Raw genomic sequence first — 24,128 nt, 5'->3', positions numbered from 1 at the left:
TCACCCCATTACCTGGTGCTGCCAAACCAGCAGCATGGCACTGTGGAAGTGGCTGTGACAGAGTGAAGTTGCCAGGGTGGTGGTCAAGGTATTAACAGCTGGGCTTGGCCTTGCCCATGCTGGAATTGGTCTGGTTTGGAGCTGGTCCTGTTGTGTGGTCATGGGGCAACCCCAGGTGGGAGCAGGGAAGCTGCTGGTGACAGCCCAGCACAGGTCACCATGGCACACAAGTGGCAGGGGCAGAGGGCAGCCTGGTGGGAGCTGCAGTGCAGGAGCTGCCTCAGGAGGGTGGTGGGCTCCCAAACCTTGGGGATTGTCACACTCTGTGTGGGGCTCACACCTGTGGCAGAATTGTGTCTAAAAGATGTCCCTGGGCCTGGAGTCACCTGTCACTCAGAAGTGTCCATCAGCATCTGCAATAGATTGCTCAGAGAGGTTGGTCCAGACTCCCCATCCCTGGCAGTGCCCAAGGCCAGGCTGGACAGGGCCTGGAGCACCCTGGGACAGTGGGAGGTGTCCCTGCCATGGCAGGGATGAGCTTTAAGGACCCTTCCAACCCAAACCATTCTGTGGTTCTGCAGTTCTGATTCACATCCACTTGTGCTGACCCTGCAAGGTCACTGTGCTTCACTTATTCCCAATTTTCTATAATTCAGGCACTCTCTGCTCAGTGTAACCCCACTTCCAAAAGGATTTCAGGCTGGGCAGCAACTTGGTGCAAAACCTGCCCCAAAAGGGGCACATTGGAGTGTTAGAGCTGTGTGTGATGGGGTGCAGGGACCCCCTGCAGCTGAGGGGTGATCCAGGAGCCTCCAGGACAGGAACCTGGTTCAGGGGGGAAGAAGAAGGAAGCTGAGCTAATTTAGCTGTCTTGGAGATGGATCATTTGCCACCCATGAGCACCACAAGAGGGAAAGGTTTTGGACTGCAGAGTCTTTTGAGAAGGAAAAGGAAATCCAATAGCTGGCAGCTGAATGGTGTAAATCCAGACTAAAATTAATGGAATATCTGGTGTTTTTTATGGGAAGATAATTTGCCATTGGAAAAACTTGCTTAAACCCTGCAAATTTCTTCTCCTCCTTGTCCCTGGGCCAGCCAGAGTGGATGCAGAGCTCCAAGGGGATCCTTCAGCTGAGGATAAGGGGGTGAGGGCAGTGGTGTACCGAGCACATTTCCACTGCACAGAGTTTTCATTAAATAAAAGGCTTCTAAAAATGCAAAATGCTACAAAATATGAAGTTTATTTGGGGAATTGTTTGTAATGACTTAGAATATATCTTCGTTTCCATTTTAGTCTCTGCTATTAATGTACTTACTATGCACCACTGTCAGTGATAGTTAAGATAAAGTAACAAATTCGGGGGTTTTTTAAAGCTTCTTGCTAGCACTGGGTGAAAAATATTGTTTTCCTTTCAGATCAAACACCACTGGTGTTTTAATGAAAAAGCCAGATCCTCTGATAAAAGTAAACACTATTATTGACCTATGTAAACAAATATCCAGTTTAAAAAGAAATTTCCTAAATCTAACCCACACCATTTCAGGATTAGCTCTTTTCCAGAACTCTTCCTGGTGGGAAAAATTGAAAAGAACTTTTTTTTTTTGCTTTTTTACTCTTGGAATAAAACCAAATTTTGAAATCCTGGTTTCCTGTGAACTGGAAACCGCTGGCTTGAAGCAGGAGTAATGAACAAGCCACAGTCTGAGGAGGATTTACTGCCAGGAGTAGGTGCAGGGAGGCACTTTTTGGGGTGCCAGTGGGGAAGGGGAGCTCACATGCTCTGAGCAGTTGTCACCTCTGCATCCAGGCTTGGCTCTCCTGATGGATCTGCTCAAGGCTGGGCTTTTCTTCCTTTGTTTTTGTTCAGTGGAATGGAAGTGGAGAAGGTGGAGGTGCTCTTGGGGGGTTTGTGGCAGAATGGTGGTTTTTTCTGGTGGGGAGAAGGACAGCAGAAGGATGTGGTTATATCCAGTAACTCCCCATTCCCACTCTGGGAAGTGTCCAGAGCCAGGTTGGACAGGGCTTGGAGCAGCCTGGTGCCCCTGCCATGGCAGAAGGGTGGGACTGAATGGTCTGGCAGGTCCCACCCAAACCAAACCATTCTGGAACTCTGGGTGTGTATGGGGTGGGCACTTCCCAGCATCCCTGCAGCTGGCATGTGCTGAAATCAGGGACAGATTCCCATTGTCCCTGCAGAGCAGAGACAGAATTTCCTCTCTGGGCATCACCATGGTCTGCACAGAGCCACTGGCCATGTGCTGCCCTGTGCAGTCAGCCTTGGTGTTTGGCCTTTGGGTGGAATTTCTAAACTGCATTTCCTGAACTCGGGAATATTGTCCTGTTTTCTTAAACTGCCAGCACTGGCTGTGGGGCAGAAAAATCCCTGTATTGCAGTGAGCACCTGGAGGACAGAGAGTCACCTAGGCTGTGCAATCACTCATGGAAGGGTCCAAAAAAGACTTTGGAGCACTCTCTGGGAAGTGTTAAAGAAGTGTGTAGATGCTTAGAGGCGTGGTTCAGTGGTGAACATGACAGTGCTGCAGTGATGGTTGGACTCAGTGATGTTGGATGGCTTTTCCAACCATGATTCCCTGATTCCAAGGCTCTGTCCCACTGATTTCTGATGGGGCTGGCTGGCACCTCCACCTGCTCATGTTGGTATTGGGGTGCTACAACCTGAGCACCCCTCCTTGTGCCATCAGTGGAGTTGGTTTAACTCAGCTATTTGGGATGAAAAGAATTCCAGTGTTGGAAGGATCATGAGCTGCAGGAAGGGTGAAGAGGCTTTGCTGCTGTGTGGCTTGGAAGGACTTGTCTGTACTGGTCAGTGATAACATCACCTGACCTATTTCAACCCAAATCATCTGGAAAACCAGCTTTAACAGGGGTTTAATTTTTTAGTACTTTTAAGGCCTAAAAGTGCTGTTCCTTTCCACATTCTACTGCATCTCTACTGAGAGAAAAATATTCTGCTTTTGGCAAAAGAAACCAGAAGGTGATGGAGGATCCCTGCTCAGGCTGCTCCCCATCTGCAGGGGTAGAACTGGGCTGGGGGGACCTGGATTTGGGATTGAGAGGAGGAAAATCCAGTTTGCTTCATGGATGGAGGAGTTCCCATTCATAACAGGAGACATTGCCTGGGAGGGCACCTCAAATCTTGGGGTCAGTTTTGGGCCCTAATGAAAATGAAGACATTGAGGGGCTGGAGCTTTTCCATAGAATGGAATGGAGCTGGGGAAGGGTCTGGAGCACCAGGAGTGGCTCAGCATGAGGAAGAGGAGGCTCAGGGAAACTGTGGCTCTGCACAGAAGGGGCAGCCAGGTGGGGATTGGACTCTGCTCCCAAGGAGCAAGAGACAGGACAAGAGGAAACAGCTTCAAACTGTGCCAGGTGAGGTTTGGATTGGATATTAGGGAAAATTCCTTCATGGAAAGAGTGGTCAGGCATTGGACCAGGGTATGGTGGAATCACCATCCCTGGAGATGTTAAAAAATGTGTGGATGTGGCACTTGTGAACGTGGTTTAATGATGAGCATGGTTTTGCAGCTGGGCTGATGGTTGCACTTGATGATCTTGGAGGTCATTTCCAAACTTAACTTTCTGTGATTCCATGATTCTGGATGGGAGCCAGGGAGCAGTGGGCAGTGGGTGGGGAGCAGCTGGCTGGAGGGATCAGTACCTGGGTGCCCTGACTGAGATGTGGCCAAAAGGCTCAGGGTGGGATGGGCTCTAGCCCTGCAGCCCTGGGCCAACCCCTCTGCATCCCTGTCCCTGTCTCCATCTTCAGTCCTGTCACCAGCATGCAGTGATTCCCTGTTTCACCTTCCTTCCACAGAGACACTGATGGACTCCACAACGGCGACAGCAGAGCTGGGCTGGACAGTGCATCCTCCATCAGGGGTAAGGCATCACCTTCTGGGCACCTGGAGCTGCTCTGGGGCCTCTTCTGCTCATCAATGTGGCAGGCTTGGCCCAGAAAAGGTCCAGCACTGATGTAAAGTGCCTTGGCCATGTGGGAAGAGCACAAAAAGAGGTGGCAGTTGAGGTTTCCAGTAGTTTTCTAGGAGAGGATACTCCAAAAAATACCCTAGTGTTGGTGGGGTGTAATTCCCACCCCACAGAGTCAAACCAGTGTGGTGCAGGGGGAACCATACTCTCCATAGAGCTGCTCTGCAACCACCTAAAAATGAGGGGAGCAAGAAACAACCTGCCAAGGTCACTGTCATTTGTCCCCAGTGTCTCACTTGTTATTCCATTGCCTGTCACTTGGAGCAGGATGAAGGCAGTAGGCTCTGGTCCTGACAGGACTGTCCAGCATCCCTGGCATCCCACAGAGTGCTGGCTCAGCAGAGCTGTCTGTCTTCTTTACCAGGGCCAGGTGTACCCTGAGACACATCCTAAGACCACCCAGAAGCTTCTTTAAAGAAGAGTTTGGGCAAGGCAGTGAATCAGGTTCATCCCCCAGAGGTGCTGGCACTGCCCAGGCTCTCCAGGGAATGGGCACTGCCCCGAGGCTGCCAGAGCTCCAGGAGGGTTTGGACAGCACTCCCAGGGATGCACAGGGTGGGATTTCTGGGAGTTGGACTCCTGTGTGTCCCTTCCAACTCAGAACATTCTGTGATTCTGTGATTTCTGCACCCTTCCGCTCATGGGAGAAAACCAGAGTGGTTTTCTGTAGATGTTTTCCTGCCCCTGTAGATACTCAAACACAGCCAGCTCTGTGTCCCACGTGGGGCATCAAGGTGCAGTGACAGCAGCAGCCACAGTGCCCAACCCCCCAGAGCTGCTCCCTTGCTCTTGGGTGGCCCAGTGCAGCCTGGCCAAAGCCTGGAGACGTTTGCCATGCCCGTGTACGGCAGTGGTGGCTCAGGCTTGTCCTGCCTTCCACCCACCCTCTGCAGGGGCTGGATGAAGATGTTTCCTTGGACCTCACCCCCAGGCTGACAGCATGCCCCCAGTCTGAGCTGGCTTGGCAGAAGAAAAGAAGCAGCCAAGAAAGGCCTGGTCTGGGGAGAGAGATTAAAGCGAGCCGGAGCGGCGTGGCTGCAGTGCCCATCACCATGATAAAGGGCAGAGCTGCCCCAGCCCCACCAGTGCCCACTGAGGGGGGGGACAGGCACACAATGGGGGGGAGCAGAGGTCAAGTCTTTTTCTCTCCTGGCCCAGCCTTTCTTGTTTGTGGTGTTTCCATATGTGAAGCACGCCCTGCTCCCGCTCCCCAGCCCGGCCGTAATGAGGCCGGGGCCTGCTGGAAGCCTCTCCCCGGGTTATTGTGCTGCTGCCTTCTTTTGAGCTCCAGGCATGTTAATTAGAGAGCCAGGAGAAAGGGAGAGGCTTCTAATTAAGCACCGAGGAAGCGCAGGGGCTGGTGCACGGGGGTGACTTTCTCTCCCATCTGGGAAAAGGGAAGTCTGGAGGGGTGTGGGAGGATGCTGGGGGGGGGTGGGAGGATGCTGGAGCTCCCCAGCCTGGCTCCCAGCTCCCCCATCAGGGTGGAGATTCCCATCTGGACACTGCAGTGCAGTGGGATCACCCAGGAGGTGGGCAGGGCCCTCAGGGCTCATCATGGGTGACAATTCTGCACCACCTTAGTGGCCTTGTGTCCACAGGCAGGACAAGGCAGTGCATCCCTCTCAGAGGTGATTGGCTAGGCTGGGTGCAGCCAGTATCACCTGGAAGACAGAAGCTTCTGTGTGCTCCTTTTTGGGGATTATTAGAGACCCCAAAGTCCAAACTGTTGCTCTGTGTCTGTCTCTGAAGCTCTTGTGCCATTCATAGATGTCCCCAAGCCCTGCCTCCAGCATCTCCTGTTCATCCCAAGCCCTGGACACCCTCATTCCACCATATGCTGCTCCTGCCTGACCAGGGCTGAGCTTTCTGGGCTGGTGTCCTTACCCTCCCTGGGGGCTGGGCAGGTGTGTGTTGGGTCTGTTGGTCTTGGTGGCTGCCAAGGTGAGTCTGGAATGGTCCAGATGGGGAAGAGCCACCTCAGAGGCAGAGCAAGGGAAGGAATTGCTTCTGCATGCCTTGTCCTTGATTCCCTCACTCCCCTCCCAACCAGTGCCCTGAAAAGCAGGGAGATCCTGCAATTTTTCACTAACACACCAAATTTATTTCTGGAAAACAAAGCACACACTCCGGCTGTGTGTGGCGAGGATGCTCCTCTCGTCCCCCAGCCCTGGCAGCAGATTTACAGCCACTGCCAATCTGAAGGGGTTGGAGCTGTTGGGGATCTTCCCTGACAGCCTTCTGTTGGGCTGTGAGCCTTGATGTGCGAGGAGCAAGCTGTCTCCCATCTCCTGAGCCTCTCTCCCCAGTCCTGGCTGCCCTTGTGAGGCCATTTACAACCCGAGGGGCTGGAGGTGCTCTGCTCCTGCAGGATTGTCCCTGGGTTTGGTCCTGGCACTGATGCTGGATCTGGGCTGTGCTTCTGCCCTGCCCTGGTGTTGTGATCCTGCATCCAGGGCAGGGTTGTGCTTGGGGTGTAACATCCATGGCAAACAGCTCGGCTTCCACTTGAGCAGGTTTATGGACAAATTCAGAAGGAGCAGTTCCAGCTGGCCAGGACTGTGTCACATGCCAGCAGGACTCTGTCCCTGCTGCCAGCAGCCACACGGGTGCCCTGGGTGGGGATGGGACTGCAGGGAGATGCTCTGCACTCTGCAGGGGCTGGGCAGGGGGAGATGCTCTGTGAGCTGAGGATTCTCCTCCCACAGAGACCTTTGGGTGCTCCCCACAGAGGAGCAGTGGCTGGTTACAGGTGCAGCTCATGCCCTGTATCCCCCACTCTGAAGCATCCCCATCCTACACAGAATGGAGACAAATGCTGGAGGATTTGGGAAAAAACAGCCTGGGAAAAGGGCAGAGAGCTGGAGAAGGCCAGGAGATGTCACAGCAGCCCTGGGCTCTGTGGGAACCCAAGGGGACAGCTGGAACTGTGTAAGGGGATTTAGAATGGATGTTAGGAAAAAGTTCTTCCCCCAGAGGGTGCTGGGGCACTGACCAGGCACAGCCCCAAGGCTGCCAGAGCTCTGGGAGTGTTTGGACACACTCTCAATCACAGGGGGGGATTGCTGGGGTGACTGTGCAGGGCCAGGAGTGGGACTTGATGATCCTCGTGGGTCCCTTCCAGCTCAGGATATTCTCTTCTGTAACTCTACAGAGCTTCCTCCAGAGCTGGCAGAGTCAGGCAGCTGAGGGAGCTTCCCATGGGGAAATCTGTCAGCTCTGAGCTGTCTGGCTGAGAAGGATGTTGCTGTCATGGCACAGCTCGTGGGCATGTCTGCATTCCATGGATCCAGTTCAGGACAGCTGGGGCTGAGCACACCTGCTGGAGGAACCCCATTGACCCTCCAAGGGGCAGGGATGGGCTCCAGTGGGACTTACCCAGCACCTCCCTTTTTGGGAATACAATGAGATTGGCCAGGGTCCCATCCTGCCCCTGGGAAGAGGCACAGGCTGCAGCCAGCCAGTGAGGAGTCCAGGTGCTGTGTGCCATGTCTGTAACCACAGTGGGAATCCCTGTGCTAAAGGCACCATGTCCTGTTCCAGAGGCACAGCCATGGGCACAGCCATGGGCACACCCCCCACTGAAACCATTCCTGCAGAGCAGTGGCCTTGCTGTCCCAGCAGCAGCAGAGAGGCTTCACCCTGAATCCAGGCATGGAGCATGGTGCTGATGGCAGCGAGGTGGCTCTGAGGGGCCCCTTTGTCCCCACAGTGTGGTGTGTGATTTACCAAAATATGAGTATTGGTCTAATACTGATACTCAACTGTGGCCGACAAAAGACTCTCTAACAATTTAAAGTTACAAAGTGTGTGTTTATTCAGTGCTGGGCAGCAGCGTGGGGTAGCCCCCTAATATGCAATGCGAAATTACAGGTGGTCACAGAGTCTATTTATTGACAAAAGGTTTAAACAAATACATATTCATAATACCAGCCCCTCCCATCCCTCACTTCCCATGGTAATTAGCTGGAATGGCAATTAAGCAGCGTGGTTGGCTTCTTGAATTAAGTCTGGGCTCGTTTTCGTGGGGAGGGGTCTTAAAAGGAGGAAGTAAGGTGAGTCTTCCTTGCCCTGACCTCTTTATTAATTACAGTGCAAATGGCTTTTGGGGCAACTCCAGTTTGCAAATAATGAGTTTCTGGTTGCAACTGTTTGTGTTCTTTGGACCTACCTACCAGTTTCATCCTTTCCCATTGCAAGCACAGCTAAGCAAACGTAAATTGACAGGAATCAATTATTTAAGTTTTAGGTAACTATCTCAAGCCCAGTTTCTTTTAACTTTTAACTAAAATCTTAATTTCTTTAAGTTTAGTGTTTCAGTGTGGGCCAAACCCTGCCCAGGCAGGTACAGGGCTGGGATGGGGTGATGGGATGGGGTGATGGGATGGGGTGCTGGGCTCTCTGTGGGGTGGGGTGGGCACGGACAGGGGCAGCTGGTGCTGGCAGAGCCTTCTTGGCACACAGTGGGGATGGGAGGAGGTGAGCAGGGCGGGGAGCAGCCCTTCAGTGCAGCCCTTGACTGTGTGTGTCCTGCCCACAGTGGGAAGAGGTGAGTGGGTACGATGAGAACATGAACACCATCCGCACCTACCAGGTGTGCAACGTCTTTGAGTCCAGCCAGAACAACTGGCTGCGCACCAAGTACATCCGCAGGCGAGGAGCGCACCGCATCCACGTGGAGATGAAATTCTCTGTCCGGGACTGCAGCAGCATCCCCAACGTGCCAGGCTCCTGTAAGGAGACTTTTAACCTGTACTATTTCGAGTCGGACTTTGACTCGGCCACCAAGACTTTCCCGAACTGGATGGAGAATCCTTGGATGAAGGTGGACACGATCGCTGCCGACGAGAGCTTCTCGCAGGTGGACTTAGGCGGACGGGTGATGAAGATCAACACTGAGGTGCGCAGCTTTGGGCCTGTCTCCAAGAATGGGTTCTACCTGGCCTTCCAGGACTACGGGGGCTGCATGTCCCTGATCGCCGTCCGTGTCTTCTACCGCAAATGTCCCCGTGTGATCCAGAACGGGGCCGTCTTCCAGGAGACGCTGTCGGGAGCAGAGAGCACCTCGCTGGTGGCAGCCAGGGGGACGTGCATTGCCAATGCTGAGGAGGTGGATGTGCCCATCAAGCTGTACTGCAATGGTGACGGCGAGTGGCTGGTGCCCATCGGCCGCTGCATGTGCCGGGCTGGCTACGAGTCCGTGGAGAATGGCACCGTCTGCAGAGGTAACCACGGCCTGGGGGCTCATCTCTGTGCTGGGGGAGCTTGGGATTTGCATCTGGGGTCTGCATGAACCACCTGGGAGGGGCCTCCTTGGGCAGGGGGGGCAGAGGGGTGTGTGTGCAGGCTGATTGCTTCCCCAGCTCCTCACCTGTCCTCACAGGACGTGGCAGGGAGCATGGGGGGCACAGTCCTGCCCCACTGAGGGGTCCAGGTGGAGAAGGGCATCCCAGGCAATGGACAACCCCTCTGTGCAGCTGGAAGGAGCTGTTCATTTTCTCCTCTGGGTTTTTCATCTGGCTAACAGCACACCAGCCTGCTCACAGCAGTGTGCATGAGGGATATTTATGGAGGATGTTCATCCATCTAACAGTTCCTGTCCCAGACACATCCAGCCATTGCACTGGCTGTGCACGACCTCCAGGTCCCCAGAGGCACTGGGTTCAGGGCTGGCACCTGTTGCTGGTGCCATCCATGCTCTCCAGGTTTTGGAGGCACACACACATGTGGTGCATGTCACCAATCTGCAGTTGCCTTCCAAAATACTGGGGCTGTTATGCTGCTAGTTTTGCTGTGTGCTTTGGCATAGGCTGAATCTCTTCTTTGATAAGAGGAGTGTTAATGCACCCAAAAGGGTGCAGTGGGAGGGAGCAGTTGCCTGCAGTGTTTTCCTGGTGAGGTGCAAATGGCCCAGGGTGGGACATGGTCATGGCCTGTTCAGAGCTACCTGGCCCCTGTGCTCCTCAAAGGTTTCCTGTCCTTTAAGTGTTCTGCCTCTGTAGATGTTTTCCTGCCCCTGTAGATATTCAAAGCAGACTTTCTGAGTGCCTGCTGAGCTCAGCTGAGCACCACGGAGCCAGCAAAAGTCTCAGCATCCCCTCCCGGAGCTGATGTCTGTGCTCCTGTCCAGTCACACATGGCTTGGGAAGGCTGAGAAAGGAGCTCCTGGCGTTGCTGGGAGGGAGGAGGGGACCCCAGAGCTGTGTGATGGGCACCTGCAGCTGTGCCATGCATGGAGCAAACCACAGAGTTTGGCAAGCAGGATCTTTTTCCCCCTGTCCTGGCTGAACATCCAAATCCCTCTGTGGTTCCGATAGCATCAGCACACTCCAAGCAGAGCCAGCGCTTCTGAGATCAATTATAGATATGTCAGAGGCCACTGCAGAGCCAAGGGAGGGGCTGTGTCTCCTCTCTTCTGGCTGTGGAGGGGTGGCCAGGTAGAACCAAGCATGGGGAAGGTGCTGGTAACGGGAGACAGGCACTGGAGAGGGGAATGGACAGTCTGATTGTGCTCAGGCTGTATGGGAGAGCTCCGTGTCTGCTGCTGGTGGCTGGGCTGCTCATGCACCAAAATTCAGCTCCTGGTGTGCTGTGGGGATCATTTAATATCCGTGGTTTCAGCTCCTCCTCACTGAAGGCCTCTTCCCACCGAGCTCGGGCAGATCAAATGTCCCAGGCACAGCAGGGATGGGGATGGGGACAGCGAGGAAGTTCTGCTGGAAACCGAGCCCGGCTAATCCCTGCCTCCAAGGGCAGACGGGGGTTTTACAAGTCCCAAGTGAAGCATCCGTAGCAGCACCAGAAAGCCCCGGTGATTCATGGCAGCTTTTCCATCTCAGCCTGTTTGTTCCCCGAGCAGACCCAGCCCTGCACAGTCAGTGCCCTGGCATGGCCCGGGGCTGCCAGCACCCTCCTGTCCCCGCAGGGCTGGGGGAGCAGAGCCGAGCTGGGGCCGGGCAGGAGGGATGCAGGAGGAGGGAGAGGCCGGTGCTCTCTTTGTCTGGGCAGCAGCAGCAGGATTTTGGGAGGTCCGGTGCCTCGGCAGCTGTTTGTGCAGCCGGTGCTGGCGCACGCCGGCCCCGCGCTCCCCTCCCTCATCAATCACACCGTGGCCGGCAGCCCATCGTCTCCATGGGGCAGCTGGCTGGGGCTGCCTCCCTTCCCCTCTTCCTGAGCCTCCCCCTTGCCTTTTGCTTTTGCTCTTGCCTTCCTCTTCCCATTCCGCTTCCCTTTCCCCTTCCCCTTCCCCTTCCCCTTCCCTTCCCTTCCCTTCCCTTCCCTTCCCTTCCCTTCCCTTCCCTTCCCTTCCCTTCCCTTCCCTTCCCTTCCCTTCCCTTCCCTTCCCTTCCCTTCCCTTCCCTTCCCTTCCCTTCCCTTCCCTTCCCTTCCCTTCCCTTCCCTTCCCTTCCCTTCCCTTCCCTTCCTCTTTCCCTTCCCCTCCCCCTTCACCTTCTCCTTACCTTCCCCTTCCTATTCCCTTCTACCCCTTTTCTTTTCTCTCCCTTTCCCCTCACTCTTTGCCTTTGCTTTCCTCATTCCTTCTTCCCATTCTCATTCTCATGTGGGGTGGAATCAGGGCTGGATGGGACCCCAGGATTGTGCCAGTCTGGGACACCCCCTCCATCTCTCCCTGGCAGCCCCCAGAAGAGGAGTGTGGACTGGGAGCAGAGCCAGGCACAGAGTTGGCAGGACAGCCATGGCATCCCCATCCTCTCCCAGCACTCCCAGTGAGCCCCACAAAGGGCTTGGAAGGGGCCCGTGGCCCCCACCCTGCTCAGGAAGGACCTGCAGGATGTGTCCCTGCATCCATGAACCCCTCCTGGGATGTGTCCCTGTATCCCTGACCCCATGGGATGTGTCCCTCTATCTCTGATCCCCTGGGATGTGTCCCTGCATCCCTGACCCCCTGGGATGTGTCCCTGTATCCCTGACCTTCTCCTGGGATGTGTCCCTGCATCCCTGACCCCCTGGGATGTGTCCCTGTATCCCTGACCTTCTCCTGGGATGTGTCCCTGTATCCCTGACCCCCTCCTGCCAGGTCCCTGCATCCATTAACCCCTCCTGGGATGTGTCCCTGTATCCCTGACCCTCTCCTGGGATGTGTCCCTGCATCCCTGGTCCCGTCCTGCCAGGTCCCTGTCCCTGCTCCCTGTGCAGGCAGCAGTGGAGCCGCCTGGCTTGGGGGACACACTCCTACATGTGGCTGGCAGGTTTGCTCGTGTTTCCAGGGGTGGGAGGGAATCTGGGCCCCTTTCCAGAAGCAAAACAAAAGCAAATCCGAGCTGGCTTTCGGGGCGAACTTCTCTCACACACTCAGGCGCCTGAACAGGACATGGCAGGGAGCATGGGGGGCACAGTGCTGTCCCACCGAGGGGTCCAGGTGGAGAAGGGCATCCCAGGGAATGGACAGCCCCTCTGTGCAGCTGGCAGGAGTTGCTCATTTTCTCCTCTGGGTTTTTCATCTGGCTAATAGCGCGCCAGCCTGCTCGCGGCAGTGCGCACGAGGGATATTTATGGAGGAAGTTCATGCATCTAACAGCTTAAGCTCTTCTAAGCTCGCAGCCCCAGCACAAAAGGATTTGGGGGCAGTTAACAATTCTGTGTGGTTAAGAGATTTTCATTTCTCTGGGCCTGGCTTGCCTCTCCCGCAGGGCCCTGCGAGGGGCTGGCTGCTCTCTGCTCCTCCCTGCTCCTCTCTGCTCCTCTCCTCTCGCTCCCCAGCTCCTTCCTGGCTCCCCCAGCCCCATCCTCCCTGCTTCACCTTCTGCTCCCTGCCTGTGTCTTTTCTCTCCATCTCCCTGTTCTTTGTCTTGGTCTCCCCCTCCCTCCCCTCGCTGTCCCTCCCATGCAGCACATTAAGCGCGTTTCTCCCTCTGCCTCCCGTATCCATTGGCTCGGCTCAGGCAGAGGCAGAGCCATTGTGCTCTCCAGGCTGGCTGGACAGGGATGGACACTGCCTGCACAGCCTGTGCCTGCTCAGGGACAGCAGCTGATGGTTTCTGCTGCCAGCAGTTCAGCCCTTCATCCCTTCTGCAGCTCCTCTCCATCACAGCAGGACATCTCTGGGCCCTGCATTCTCTTTGTTGTGCTCGACAGCACCGAGAGTCCTGGTCTTGCTGGGGTGGCAAGGGATGGTTTTGCCCTGCACAAGCTGGTGGTGACACTCTCTGGCTGTCAGAGACAACTGGTAGCATCCCTTGGGGTCACAGGCCTTTCAGAGGAGGATAGGAGCTGGTGACTGCTGGGAAGGGGAGAAACCAGTTCACATTCAGGGTGTGCTCTTGGCTCTCTTCTCTGTTCTCTGCCCCTCTAGTCCACTTTGTCCTCCTGCAATGCTGCCTCCAGCTCTGGGCTCCCCAACATCAGAGGGATGTGGAGCTGCTGGAGTGAGTCAGGAAGAGGCCACAAAGATGTTCAGGGGGCTGAGCCCCTCTGCTCTGGAGCTGGGCTGGGAGAGCTGGGGGGGTTCAGCTGGAGAGGAGAAGGCTCCAGGGAGAGCTCAGAGCCCCTTGCAGGGCCTGAAGGGGCTCCAGGAGAGCTGGAGAGGGACTGGGGACAAGGGATGGACGGACAGGACACAGGGAATGGCTTCAGATGGACAGAGGCAGGGATGGATGGGATATTGGGCAGGAATTCCTGGCTATGAGGGTGGGCAGGCCCTGGCACAGGGTGCCCAGAGCAGCTGTGGCTGCCCCTGGATCCCTGGGAGTGCCCAAGCTTGGAGCAGCCTGGGATAGTGGAAGGTGTCCCTGCCATGGCAGGGGGTGGGACTGGATGCTTTTAAGACTTCAACCCAAACCATTCTGGGATTCTCTGATTTTGCAGCTCAAGGTGGAGCCCCAGGGCTCGGCAGGGTCCCCTTCCCTGCCATGATTTTGATGCCCAGGGCAGCAGACCTGCCACCACCTCAACTGTGTGTGGGGGATGTGTGACAATTGCGTGACAAGGACCCCGAGCCATCCCTCCAGCACAGTGGGTGGGAAGCAGCCAAGCTGTCCTTGGGATTTGGAGGGGCCCAAGTATGTGCTGAGGGCTGAGAGCAGCTTCCCAGTGTGCTGGAGCAGGGCCTGTCCGAGCTGTCTCACAGCCAGGCCCACGAGGACGTGATGTTTCCATGATAAGAGGCTATTTATGGCTCTGTGCCTGTTTGGGGTCTGGGCCTCCTCTGATACTGCTGGGCCCAGCCAGTAAATTGTAAGGCTCTAGGGGTAATCGAGTTCTTCCAGGAAGCATTCCTGGTTGAACTGGAGCAGATACAGCCAATTGTTCTGGAAATGTTTCCAGAGACACAGAGCTGCCCATTAAATGCTTCCAGAGGTTGTCCCTGCCTTCTTTTCTGCGCTGTGCCTGGCACTCCCAGCTCAGAGAGCTCATCCATTGCCACACCTCTGTGCTCTCTGTGCCTGCTTAAGGGCAATCTTTGGCCCATAGTTCTCTGGTAAGGTTTTCAGCCAACTTTTTTGGCTCTCCCCAGCCCTTGGCACTGCTTTAGCCTTTCCCTTGGCAGATGCAGCTCCCCACATGCAGGCTGCTCGTGGCGATCACACACACGCTGGAGGGGATGCTGAGATTCCCTCTGCCTTTGTTTAACCGTCCTGGCAATGGCATTTCTCTGGGTGCTTCTGAAGAATCCTTGTCCTTCCTTGTGGTTGGGGAGAGCTGGGATGTGTCCTTGTCCCTGTAGGTGTGATTTGACACGTTTGTACTGAAATGCACATTCCTTGCTTGTGCCCAGCTCCCCAGGGCGCCGGGATTGCTGGATCAGGAACCCATCATTCTCAGCATTTACCACACCACAGCTTCCATGTCAACAGCTAACTTTATTGGGAACACTCTGGGCTCTCCACTGGGTCATTGATAAAAATGTTAAACAGCCCAGAGGCACGAACCACATTTGTTGGCTGCAGCAGGAGCAGCCCCGCTCAGATCTTCGGCCGCGCCGCGTTCGCCTGCCAAGTTTTAATTCATCGAGGATGTCCCACGGTGTCGGTGGAGCCACTGATTTCAGAATCCAAATATCCCATGTGCTAGCCAGGGAAAGGCTCTGCAGAGATTTGGGTGTGTGACATTAATGCCATTATCCCCCCCAGTCAATCTGGTAATTGCATCAAAAGCCCTCACAAGGCTAATTTGCCCTAATCTGTTTTCCCTAAGTGCACGGAGGTTGGCACCACTATCCCTACCTTCCTTTAATCCCTTGCTGACCCAGTCCTGGAGCTGCCACAGCCTTGTTTGATGGGTACTGATGCTGCAATCCTAAAATAGCCACCACTGCCTCATTTAGCAAATAGCTTTTCCCTCCATCCCTGTGGAAGTGAGTGTGGAGTGTGCCCAGCCCATCCCTGCTCCCCTCAGGTGGGTGCTGCCCTGACAGGCTGATTGAGCAATGTTTAACTTCAGTGGCTGCTAGTTAACATCTTGAGTTACTGCTGGAATGGAAAGTATTCCACCATCATCCTCGAAGATGATTACATCACCTGGCTCCTTCCCAAGTACAAAACAGGAATTTGTCTGCCTTTTCTACAGCCCTGTTGACAATTTGAATGCTCCCAGCCGGCCGGGGCTTGGTGGCATTGTTGGATACTGCTTTTGGGGCTTCTCCTTCTCCTCCCTCTCTGTCTGGGAAGCAAGAATACAGCTTCTTTCTTTCCATGGCTTTGATTCTTCTTGCTGACCTCTCCATGTTGTGAATCCAATTAGGGCTGTGGTGGAGACTGCAGCTGCTCCCTGGGAGCCGCCCTGCACCTGCCTGCTGCTTGTGCTCTGCACATTCCTGTTGGGGTTTGGGCTTTGGGACCTTGGAATGGGACCCAGGGGAGCTTGGCAGAGCAAGGGGGTGTCAGACAGGGGCTGAGGTATTGATTTGCTGGCAGGGTGAAGCCCCAAGAGGTGCTGATCTCACAGGGAGGATCACAGATGGTCCAGGAGTGGGGCAAGAGATGCACCACTCACTTTGGAATGGGAAATGCAGCTTCTGAGGAACTACACCTTCTTGGGAAACAAAGGAAATGGGAGTTCCTTTCTCATTTTGCTTTCAAGACAAGGAATGGGCTGACACCTTCCACAGAAGTATTTTCTCTTCAGAGGAAGGGAGGAGATGAGGTTTCCCAGCATGTGAGAGTGGATTTTGAGCAGCAGAAGTTGCAGAGCTCTCCCAGCCCTGCTGTGATGGTGTGGAAAGAGCTCAGCAGGATGCAGGAGGTGACCTGGGAGCCCAGAGGGGAACAGCATCTTCTCATTTATCCTGGTGGGCAGCTCACAAATCCCAGAGGATGGAGATCTCAGGTCCAGCAAAACCCAGCAGTGGTTTCCTGATGGAAATGATGGTCATTCCTCAGAAATCATGGTGGAATTGTGCATTGCCTCTGTTGCTTCCCAGTCCCTGTGCCCAGCCCCTCCATCCCTCTGCTCGAGGTTTCTCCATGATTTGGGTTGGAAGGGACCTTGAAGAGCTGCAGGATGGTCTCTGCCCCCCTTCACCCCACTGTGCTGGGATCAGGAGGGGATGTGGGGAGGTGAGTGCAGGCAGAGCTGGGACTGTGTCCCCTCTGTCCCCCTGGGGCACAGGGACACTCACTGCTCTCCTGCAGCTGATGTGTACCCAGGAGAAAATCTCTCCCTGACATATTTTTACAGATGAAACAGCATTTTGTATCAGACACCACATTCCTGGTGCTGCTACAGCCATGTGAGCAGGGAAGAGCAGCTCTGGCAGCTCCTGTGCCAGTGGGAGAGCAGCATTTATTCCTCTCCCTCCTTCCTTGGCCTCCCTTTCCCCCACTCCCCCCCTCCTTTTTTTTTTTTTTTTTTTTTTCTGAGAAAAGTGGTAAACATTAATAGAAGCTGGAATGAATAGCTGGGATTCAGGCCCAGGATTCCAGGATTTTAACTCATTATTGCCATAAAATGAAGGGAATGTGGGGTTTTTTTTTGCCATTAGTTTTTTCCTTTGATTGAAAGCGCTCAGAGATCTTGGGGGGGAAGGAGGATTTTTCCTTGAATTCCTCACAATGCTGGATTTTTATAGGGCAAGAAGAGAATATTCTTCATCATATGTAACTTGAGGAAAATTGGAGAAAATACCTTTTTTGAGGATTATTTGTCTTCTTCATTTGAAATTTTTCAGCAGCTTGGGCCAAAGCCAAGAGATTGTGTTAAACATTTAATTTTGGGAAATACCCTCTGACATTCTGTGTGCTGATTTAAAGTTTTTCTGATGTCAGATGAGTCAGATGTGCTCAGTAAGAGCACAGCTCTTTGATTTTAGCCACACAAGGTAGAAACCTTACAGGGAATTTAATCTATAAGCCATGATTAGCTTAATTAGCTCCAGGGAAACTCATTATTGTTCCCCATATGCCTTAGAAGCATAATCTATCACTGGGAAGTGTAGAGAAAAGTCTCCATAAAGGTTGGGAAATGGAATCAAAGCGTTCATAGCTCATACAATGGCTCTGTTAGCACAGACCAAACTTCAAACCAGGTTTAATTAGGTTTGGCCAAGGAAAAGCCATTTTTATTGTCATGTTTTGAAGGAGACCTAAAGTTTGGTGACACTGCTGTGTGGTGCCCAGTCCTTGTGTGGGTGGTTGGAACTTAAATACCTCCTGCCTCCCCTTGCAGACCCTTCCCCATCCTCAAGGACCTTCTCTGGATACTCCCCAAACTCTGCACCCCATCCTTGCCTTCTCCCTGCTGTGAGCTCAGCAGAATTTTGGGTTTTCCTCCCCCAGGGCAGCTGGGTTGGATACTCCTGCTGGAGTCCAGGGACTGGGGAAACTGGCTGTAGTAGCAGAGAAACTGGTGCTTTGCAGGTGTTGAAGACTGGACAATGAGGAGCAGGGAAGTGGAAATCATTGGGTCTGAAAAGCAGCCTGGGAGGGGGAGGCAGGAAAGGGTTGTGGTCAGAGCTGGAGCCACCAGCTCAGTGTGCTGGCACCCAGAAGGGACCTGTGTGAACTCTGTGACAGCCTGGGAGGCCTTTCCAGGTCTGCAGCAGGAGCTCCATAAAGTGAGATCTCTGCTCCTCAGCATGTTGAAATGACACCTGCCAGGGTGTTGGCATCTTCAGAGCCCTGGGAGGTAACCCAGGGATTTTGGCTGCTCCTGGTGTCAGAAACCAGAGAGATCTTAGCAGAAATGGGTGTTCTCAGTTGGCCAGAGGCAATATTGAGTGTAGGGTTCTGCTCCCCAGGCTCTGGGGCTGGCCCCAGCTCCATGAGGGGCTGTGGGTGCCCAGTGATGCTGCAGCAGCACCCAGGGATGGGCATCCCTGCACCACCAAAGGCTGGAAATAACTCCTATGACCAGGAGCAAATTCAAACTGCATTTTGAGGGAATATCTTCAGAACTGGAGTGCTGACAGTTTTTAAGGATGACAGCCAGGAGACTTTTAGAGTCTTTTGACACTTCTGGAGCTCCCAGAGACCCTGTGTTCAAGACCATTGTTAAGGCTGAAACCACAGCCAGCAATTTCCTTCCAAAACATCATGATCCCAAGAGTCCTGTGGTTGTTACACCAGCAGCTGGGCAGGAACAGGAGCAGAGTGAACAATAAATGACCACGTGAGAAGGGATTTGTTATTCAAACTATCAAAATGCCCAAACCCTCCAGGTTAGTCAGGATTGCAGTGCAGCCTGAAGTGGAACCTGTGGAGCACAGTTACACTCTTGCTTTGCTCCCCATGGCCTGGATGGCTCTGGAAAAGATTGTAGTGACAGCACTCTGCACAGAATGCCCCAGAGGTGCCTTTTGGTGCCTTTTGGGCTCTCAGGGAGGGAGCAGAAAGGGGCTGTGCAGCCCTTGGGCAGCAGGGAGAGGTTCCCATCACTCTGGTCCTCCTTGTGCCTGCCCCTGAGGACAGCACCACCCATGTCCCCATGCCCTGGGCCATGCAGAGGGGTGGAGGGGGCTGTGCTCCAGGGGTCCAGGGATGGAGGGGGCTGTGCTCCAGGGATGGAAGGGGCTGTGCTCCAGGGATGGAGGGGCTGTGCTCCAGAGATGGAAGGGGCTGTGCTCCAGGGGAGGAGGGGCTGTGCTCCAGGGATGGAAGGGGCTGTGCTCCAGGGGAGGAGGGGCTGTGCTCCAGGGATGGAGGGGCTGTGCTCCAGGGATGGAGGAGGCTGTGCTGCAGGGGTGGAGGGGGCTGTGCTGCAGCGATGGAGGGGACTGTGCTCAGAGATGGAGGGGGCTGTGCTCCAGGGGTAAAGGGGGCTGTGCTCCAGGCAGTGGCCCCAGGTGCCCATCTGTGTGGAACAGGCAGTGCTGGGCATCAGACCCTTAACCTGGAATTCCTGAGGGATCTCTCTCCTGAGACATTTCAGTGGAAGCCAGCTGTTCTTCTGAGCCTTTCTCTGCCCCTTTCCCTCCCCTTATCCCTCCTCTCATGTGCTGGTGACAGTTCTGCATGTCCATGTTGCTGCCACCACCATCCCAGAGGATTATTTTGGCAGATTCTCTGTTCACTCCCACCTAGAAGGTTTGGGATCCTACAGAACCACCTTTGGCTCCCAGGGATCTCAGGGAAGGAGGAGGAGGAGGTGATTTCATCACCCAGAGATTCCCAGAGCTGAAGGCAGGAAGCTCAGGAGGGTTTATCCCTGCTGCAGAGCTCTCCTTGAGCAAAATGAATTCTGAGCCTTCCAGTGCATTGGTACAGCCTCATTAATAAAACAGAATGAGGAAAAGGGGGGAAAACAGGAATAGAAGAAACATTTGGGGAATGACTCATACACAGAGAAGCTCCTCATTCCCTTTCCCCACAGTGCACCCCAATGATGGATTAAAGGCTGCCTTGCTTTGCCCTGGCAGTGCTGTTTGTCCTGCTGTGGGGACAGCCAGCATTGCCATCCTGTCACCTTCCCAGTTGCCATCCCCTGCCTCAGCTCACAGGGCTCCAGGCAGGCATGGTGATGTTTCACTCTGCATTTCCACCCTGGGAGGGAACCTGTGGCACAAACTGAAGAATAAGAGACAAAGGAGGCGTTGTAGGAAAAATAATCTCCAGGTTTTCTCCAGCTCGCTTTTCCATCCAGGCAAAGCCTGAGGACCTTCCTGGAGCATGGCCAGAGACAGGAATAGAGCTGGAGAAAGGTCTGCAGCATGAGGAGCAGCTGAGGGAGCTGGGAAAGGGGCTCAGCCTGGAGGAGGCTCAGGGGGACAGCCAGGTGGGGTTTGGGCTCTGCTCCCAGGAAATGAGGGACAGGACAAGAGGAAACAGCCTCAAGCTGTGCCAGGCTGGATTTGGTTGGATGTCAGGGAAGTTTCTCCATGGAAAGGGTGGTCAGGCATTGGCACAGGCTGCCCAGGGCAGTTGTGGAGTCCCCATCCCTAGAGGTGTTTAAACAACAGCTGGATGTGGCACCTGGGGATGTGTAGTGATGGATCTGACAGTGCTGGGTTAATGATTGGACTCTTGATTTTGGAGGGCTTTTCCAGCCACAGGGATTCTATGAAAGGAGGTGGCAGGAGGCTCTGGTTCACCCTCAGTGAGTGCTGACTCTGCTTGCTGTTCCTGCTTTCCAAAGGGGATTATGAAATGTCACTCTGCCCGGTGCTCACTCATGGTGTCACCACGTGTAGGGCTAATCTGGAAACAGAGTGACAAATCTGAGTGTGTGTATCTTTGTGATACCCTATATTTAGAACTGGTCTTTTTTTTTTTGGTTTTTTTTTTCCTTCTTCTTGAAAGTTTTGCTGTCTGGCACAGATGGAAGTGGTCCCAGTTTGTTTTTGTGTTTCTTGAATTAGAGCATGGCTGCTCTTTCCAGGATTTCCCAGGCAAAAATATTCCCATGGGGACCTGCCCAGCACACAGGGTGGGTCCTGTGGGACAGGATTTTGGGTGTGTTTGGCTCTCTGCATCTTTGCAGGAGCTGTGGTGGGGATTTTCCCTTGTGCAAGGGCTGGTTTGCCAGCACTTCCAAGTGCAAGGCAGAAATGAGAGCATGGCATGGAAGGGGACACGAGGGAACAGAGCAGGGTGTGCAGAGTGAGCAGAGGGCTCAGGCTGAAGCCATGTGCAGGTTTGCTGTGCTCAGTCCTGCCTGAAAAATCCCATAATGGTTTGGGTTGAAGGGACCTTAAACAGCCTCATCCACTGCTACCCCTTGCCATGGGCAGGGACACCTTCCACTGTCCCAGGCTGCTCCAAACCCTGCCCAGCCTGGCCTGGGACACTTCAGGGATCTAGGGGCAGCCACAGATGCTCTGGGCAGACAAGAAGAGAGGCAGTGATGTTTCTCTGGCAGAATTCCTCCCTCCATCCCAGGTTTCCTGACCCCAGAAGGGCTGTGGGAGCTCAGGAATGGTTGCCAGGCCAGGGTGGGGTAGCAGGACATGTGGGACCACCAAAGCTGTGCCAGGCTGACTGTTCCATCCAATTTGGGGATCCCCCCAGCCATGATGGAGTTTCCATGGAAACCAGAGTGGTGATTTCCTGCATGCTAATGTGGTGGAAGGCCAAAAGCAAAGGTGGGAGGGAGGAAGCAGAGGATGGTGGGCAGCAGCCCCTCCCTGGGGAGCCTGAGCCCCAAGGGATGGAGGAGAGGAGGTGGGGAGGACATTTTGGTACCCTGAGCCTTAGAGAGACACTGTTATCTTCCTGGGGAGCCTCAGCCCCAAGGGATGGAGGAGAGGAGGGAAGGAGAACATTTTGGTGCCCTGAGCCTCAGGGAGACACTGTTATCTCCCTGGTGCTCAGAGCATGGCTGGGGTCTCCTGTTCCTTTTCCCTGGAAAGGGCTTTGTGGGGCAGCATTGTGTGGGTCTGGTGTGTGTAGCTCAGGCTGTGGAGCCCACCATGAGCTCTCAGGGATGTAACACCATCCCAGAGCTGGGTGCCAGCCCAGGGAGCTCGCTAATAAGCAGGATTAATTAATTAGCCCTGAGGAGCTGCAGCAGCAGTGCTCTTGGTGTCTGGCTGTGTGCTGTGGGGGTGACCAGGGCAGGGCTGAGGTGACAGTCCTGCACACAGACACGAGCAGCCAGCCCCACCAGGAGGGGGGGATGCCTCAGGCAGCTGCTGGGTCCCCACAGAGCCACATCTGGCCCACATCTGGCACCAAGAACAAGGTTCCCAGGGGTCCCAGGTATTAAATCCTCCTTGGGCTGCGGTGTGTCCTTCTCTCCTCAATGCCCTGGGGATGTGGCAGTGCCCTGGCACCCAGGGCTGCTGTCCCCATGTCCCCACTGTCACCCTCAGCCTTTGAACCCCGGCCGGGTTGTGGCTGCGGCGGCACCGAGTGCTGGAGCTGCTAGCAGACTGGAAATGTCTTTTGTCAAAGCTTGAGATGCCTCCAACCTCCTTTAATTAAAGACAATTACTGCTTTCAGCCCCTCTTCACAGCTCAGCTGGGTTGTTTGCAAACACACAGCTGCGGGAGGCTTTGTGCCCCTGTGCGAGTCCCGCTTCCCTGGAGACGCACAGAGGTTTCTTTATGATCAGCACTGGGCTGCCGAGCAGCTGGGGAGAGGAGGGGGTGTCCTGGGCTCTCCTGCAGCCTGGAACAGCCCTGCCTGCTCCTGCCCAGGGTTTTCTGCCAAACCTCTGCCTGGTGGGGACAGCAGCTCTGCCAGGGGAGCACAGGGGGAGAGGGAATGGATGTGTTTGGGCTGTGGAGAAGGAGTGTCTTGCCTGGCTGATACATCCTGCTGAGTTTGCCATGACTCTGCATCCCCTTCCTGCAGGGCAGCCCAAATCTGGACTTCCTCACCCAAAACACACTCAGAAAAAAAATAAAATCTGAACCCCCCCCGTAAGCAATAACCCCCTTTCTGTGCTGGAATAACTCAGAGGCAGCCAAACAGAGCTCGACCAAACTTTCCAAACAGTCAGGGCTGGCAGGAGAACAAGCAGCATCCCCTGCAGCCCTCTGGGATGCTGTTTCCAAAAATACAAGCCCTGGCTCTGCTGCAGCACCGGGGCCAGCCCTGAGCACTGCCAAGGCCGTGGCTTCTCCCTCTCCAGGTGCTAATGGTGTCCTCAGGGACAGGTCAGGGAGGAAGAGGCAGTGGGGAGGCCTTGCCTGCCTTGGAAGTGTTTGGTTGTTAAATGTGCATGGTAAGTGCTCAGCCTTGGGGCTCAGGGGAGCCAAGATCCTTTTTGAGCCTCTAACAGCCTGACACTGCTCTGTCTTCTCAAATTCATTTTGCAGCTCGGATTCCCTGGCGAGCACTAATCACTGGGCTGAGCATGAAGGGAAACATTCCCTTCCAATGGGAAGCCCAGAAGCTCTTTCCCCTTAAACAGCCTCTCTGTGGACATCTTTGATCTGTTGTGGGGTGGTTTCTTATTCCACAGAAGGCTCTGGGAGGCCAGCAGAGGATTGGAGCAGCCTCCCAGGACAGGTTTAAATGCATGTGCTGTGGTTTAGCACAGGGGTGGGTGGGCAGGGTCAGACACAGTGCAGGGACAAGGACCAGGGCTCCAGAGATCTGTGGTTGTGTCTGGGGGGTCCTGAGGTGACAGGGACACAGTGCATGCTCCATAGTGTGACATCACAGGCTGCTGAGGGCCAGTCTGCTCCATAGTGTGACATCATGGGATGCTGGGGTTCCAGGGACACAGCACACACTCCATGGGGTGACATCATGGGATGCTGGGAGGTCTGGGGATATAATCCACACTCCATAGTGTGACATCATGGGAAACTGTGGTTCCAGGGACACAGTCCAGGGTTCATAGTGGGACATCATGGAATGCTGGGGGGTGTGGGGGTACAATCCACACTCCATAGTGTGACATTATGGGATGCTGGGAGCTTTGGGGCACAGTCCATGGTTTGTAGTGTGACATCATGGGGTGCTGGGAGCCTTGGGGCACAGTTCACACTCCACACTGTGACATTGTGGAGTGCTGGGATTCCAGGGACAGAGCCAAGGTTCAATTTCCATATTGCTGAGGGTCCTGCTGTTCTCATGGGGAGGTGGCATCTGTCCCTTGCCCTGCAGTCTCTGTTTGCAGCCCCTTCACATTCAGTTCCAGGTGTTGGCACTGCTGATGTGGCTCCCCAAGAGCTGTGTGTGGGGCTGGTGTGGACATCCACCAGCTTGTGTCCCCTGGGAAGCTGTTGGCTGCAGCTCTTGGGAGCTGGAGGTCCCAAAGGTGCCAAGCAGTTGG

The 24,128-nt window shown here is 54.6% G+C and overlaps 1 protein-coding gene across 4 annotated transcripts in view; it reads left to right on the top strand.

Annotated features, from left to right (window-relative positions):
* The window catches only part of EPHB2 (EPH receptor B2), a 128,210-nt gene that overhangs the window by 33,380 nt on the left and 70,702 nt on the right, over positions 1–24,128 (top strand). For all 4 annotated transcript variants that reach the window (XM_033079582.2, XM_033079580.2, XM_033079583.2 and 1 more), the window contains exons 2-3: positions 3,837–3,901; positions 8,550–9,234. In XM_033079582.2, the coding sequence (XP_032935473.1) occupies positions 3,837–3,901; positions 8,550–9,234 (750 nt within the window). The remainder of the gene's footprint in view (positions 1–3,836; positions 3,902–8,549; positions 9,235–24,128) is intronic.

This window comes from Catharus ustulatus, chromosome 24, assembly GCF_009819885.2.
Source record: "Catharus ustulatus isolate bCatUst1 chromosome 24, bCatUst1.pri.v2, whole genome shotgun sequence".
NCBI classification, from domain to species: domain Eukaryota; kingdom Metazoa; phylum Chordata; class Aves; order Passeriformes; family Turdidae; genus Catharus; species Catharus ustulatus.
The sequence above is the reverse complement of the archived record's forward strand: the minus strand, read 5'-3'. Positions and strand labels throughout refer to the sequence as shown.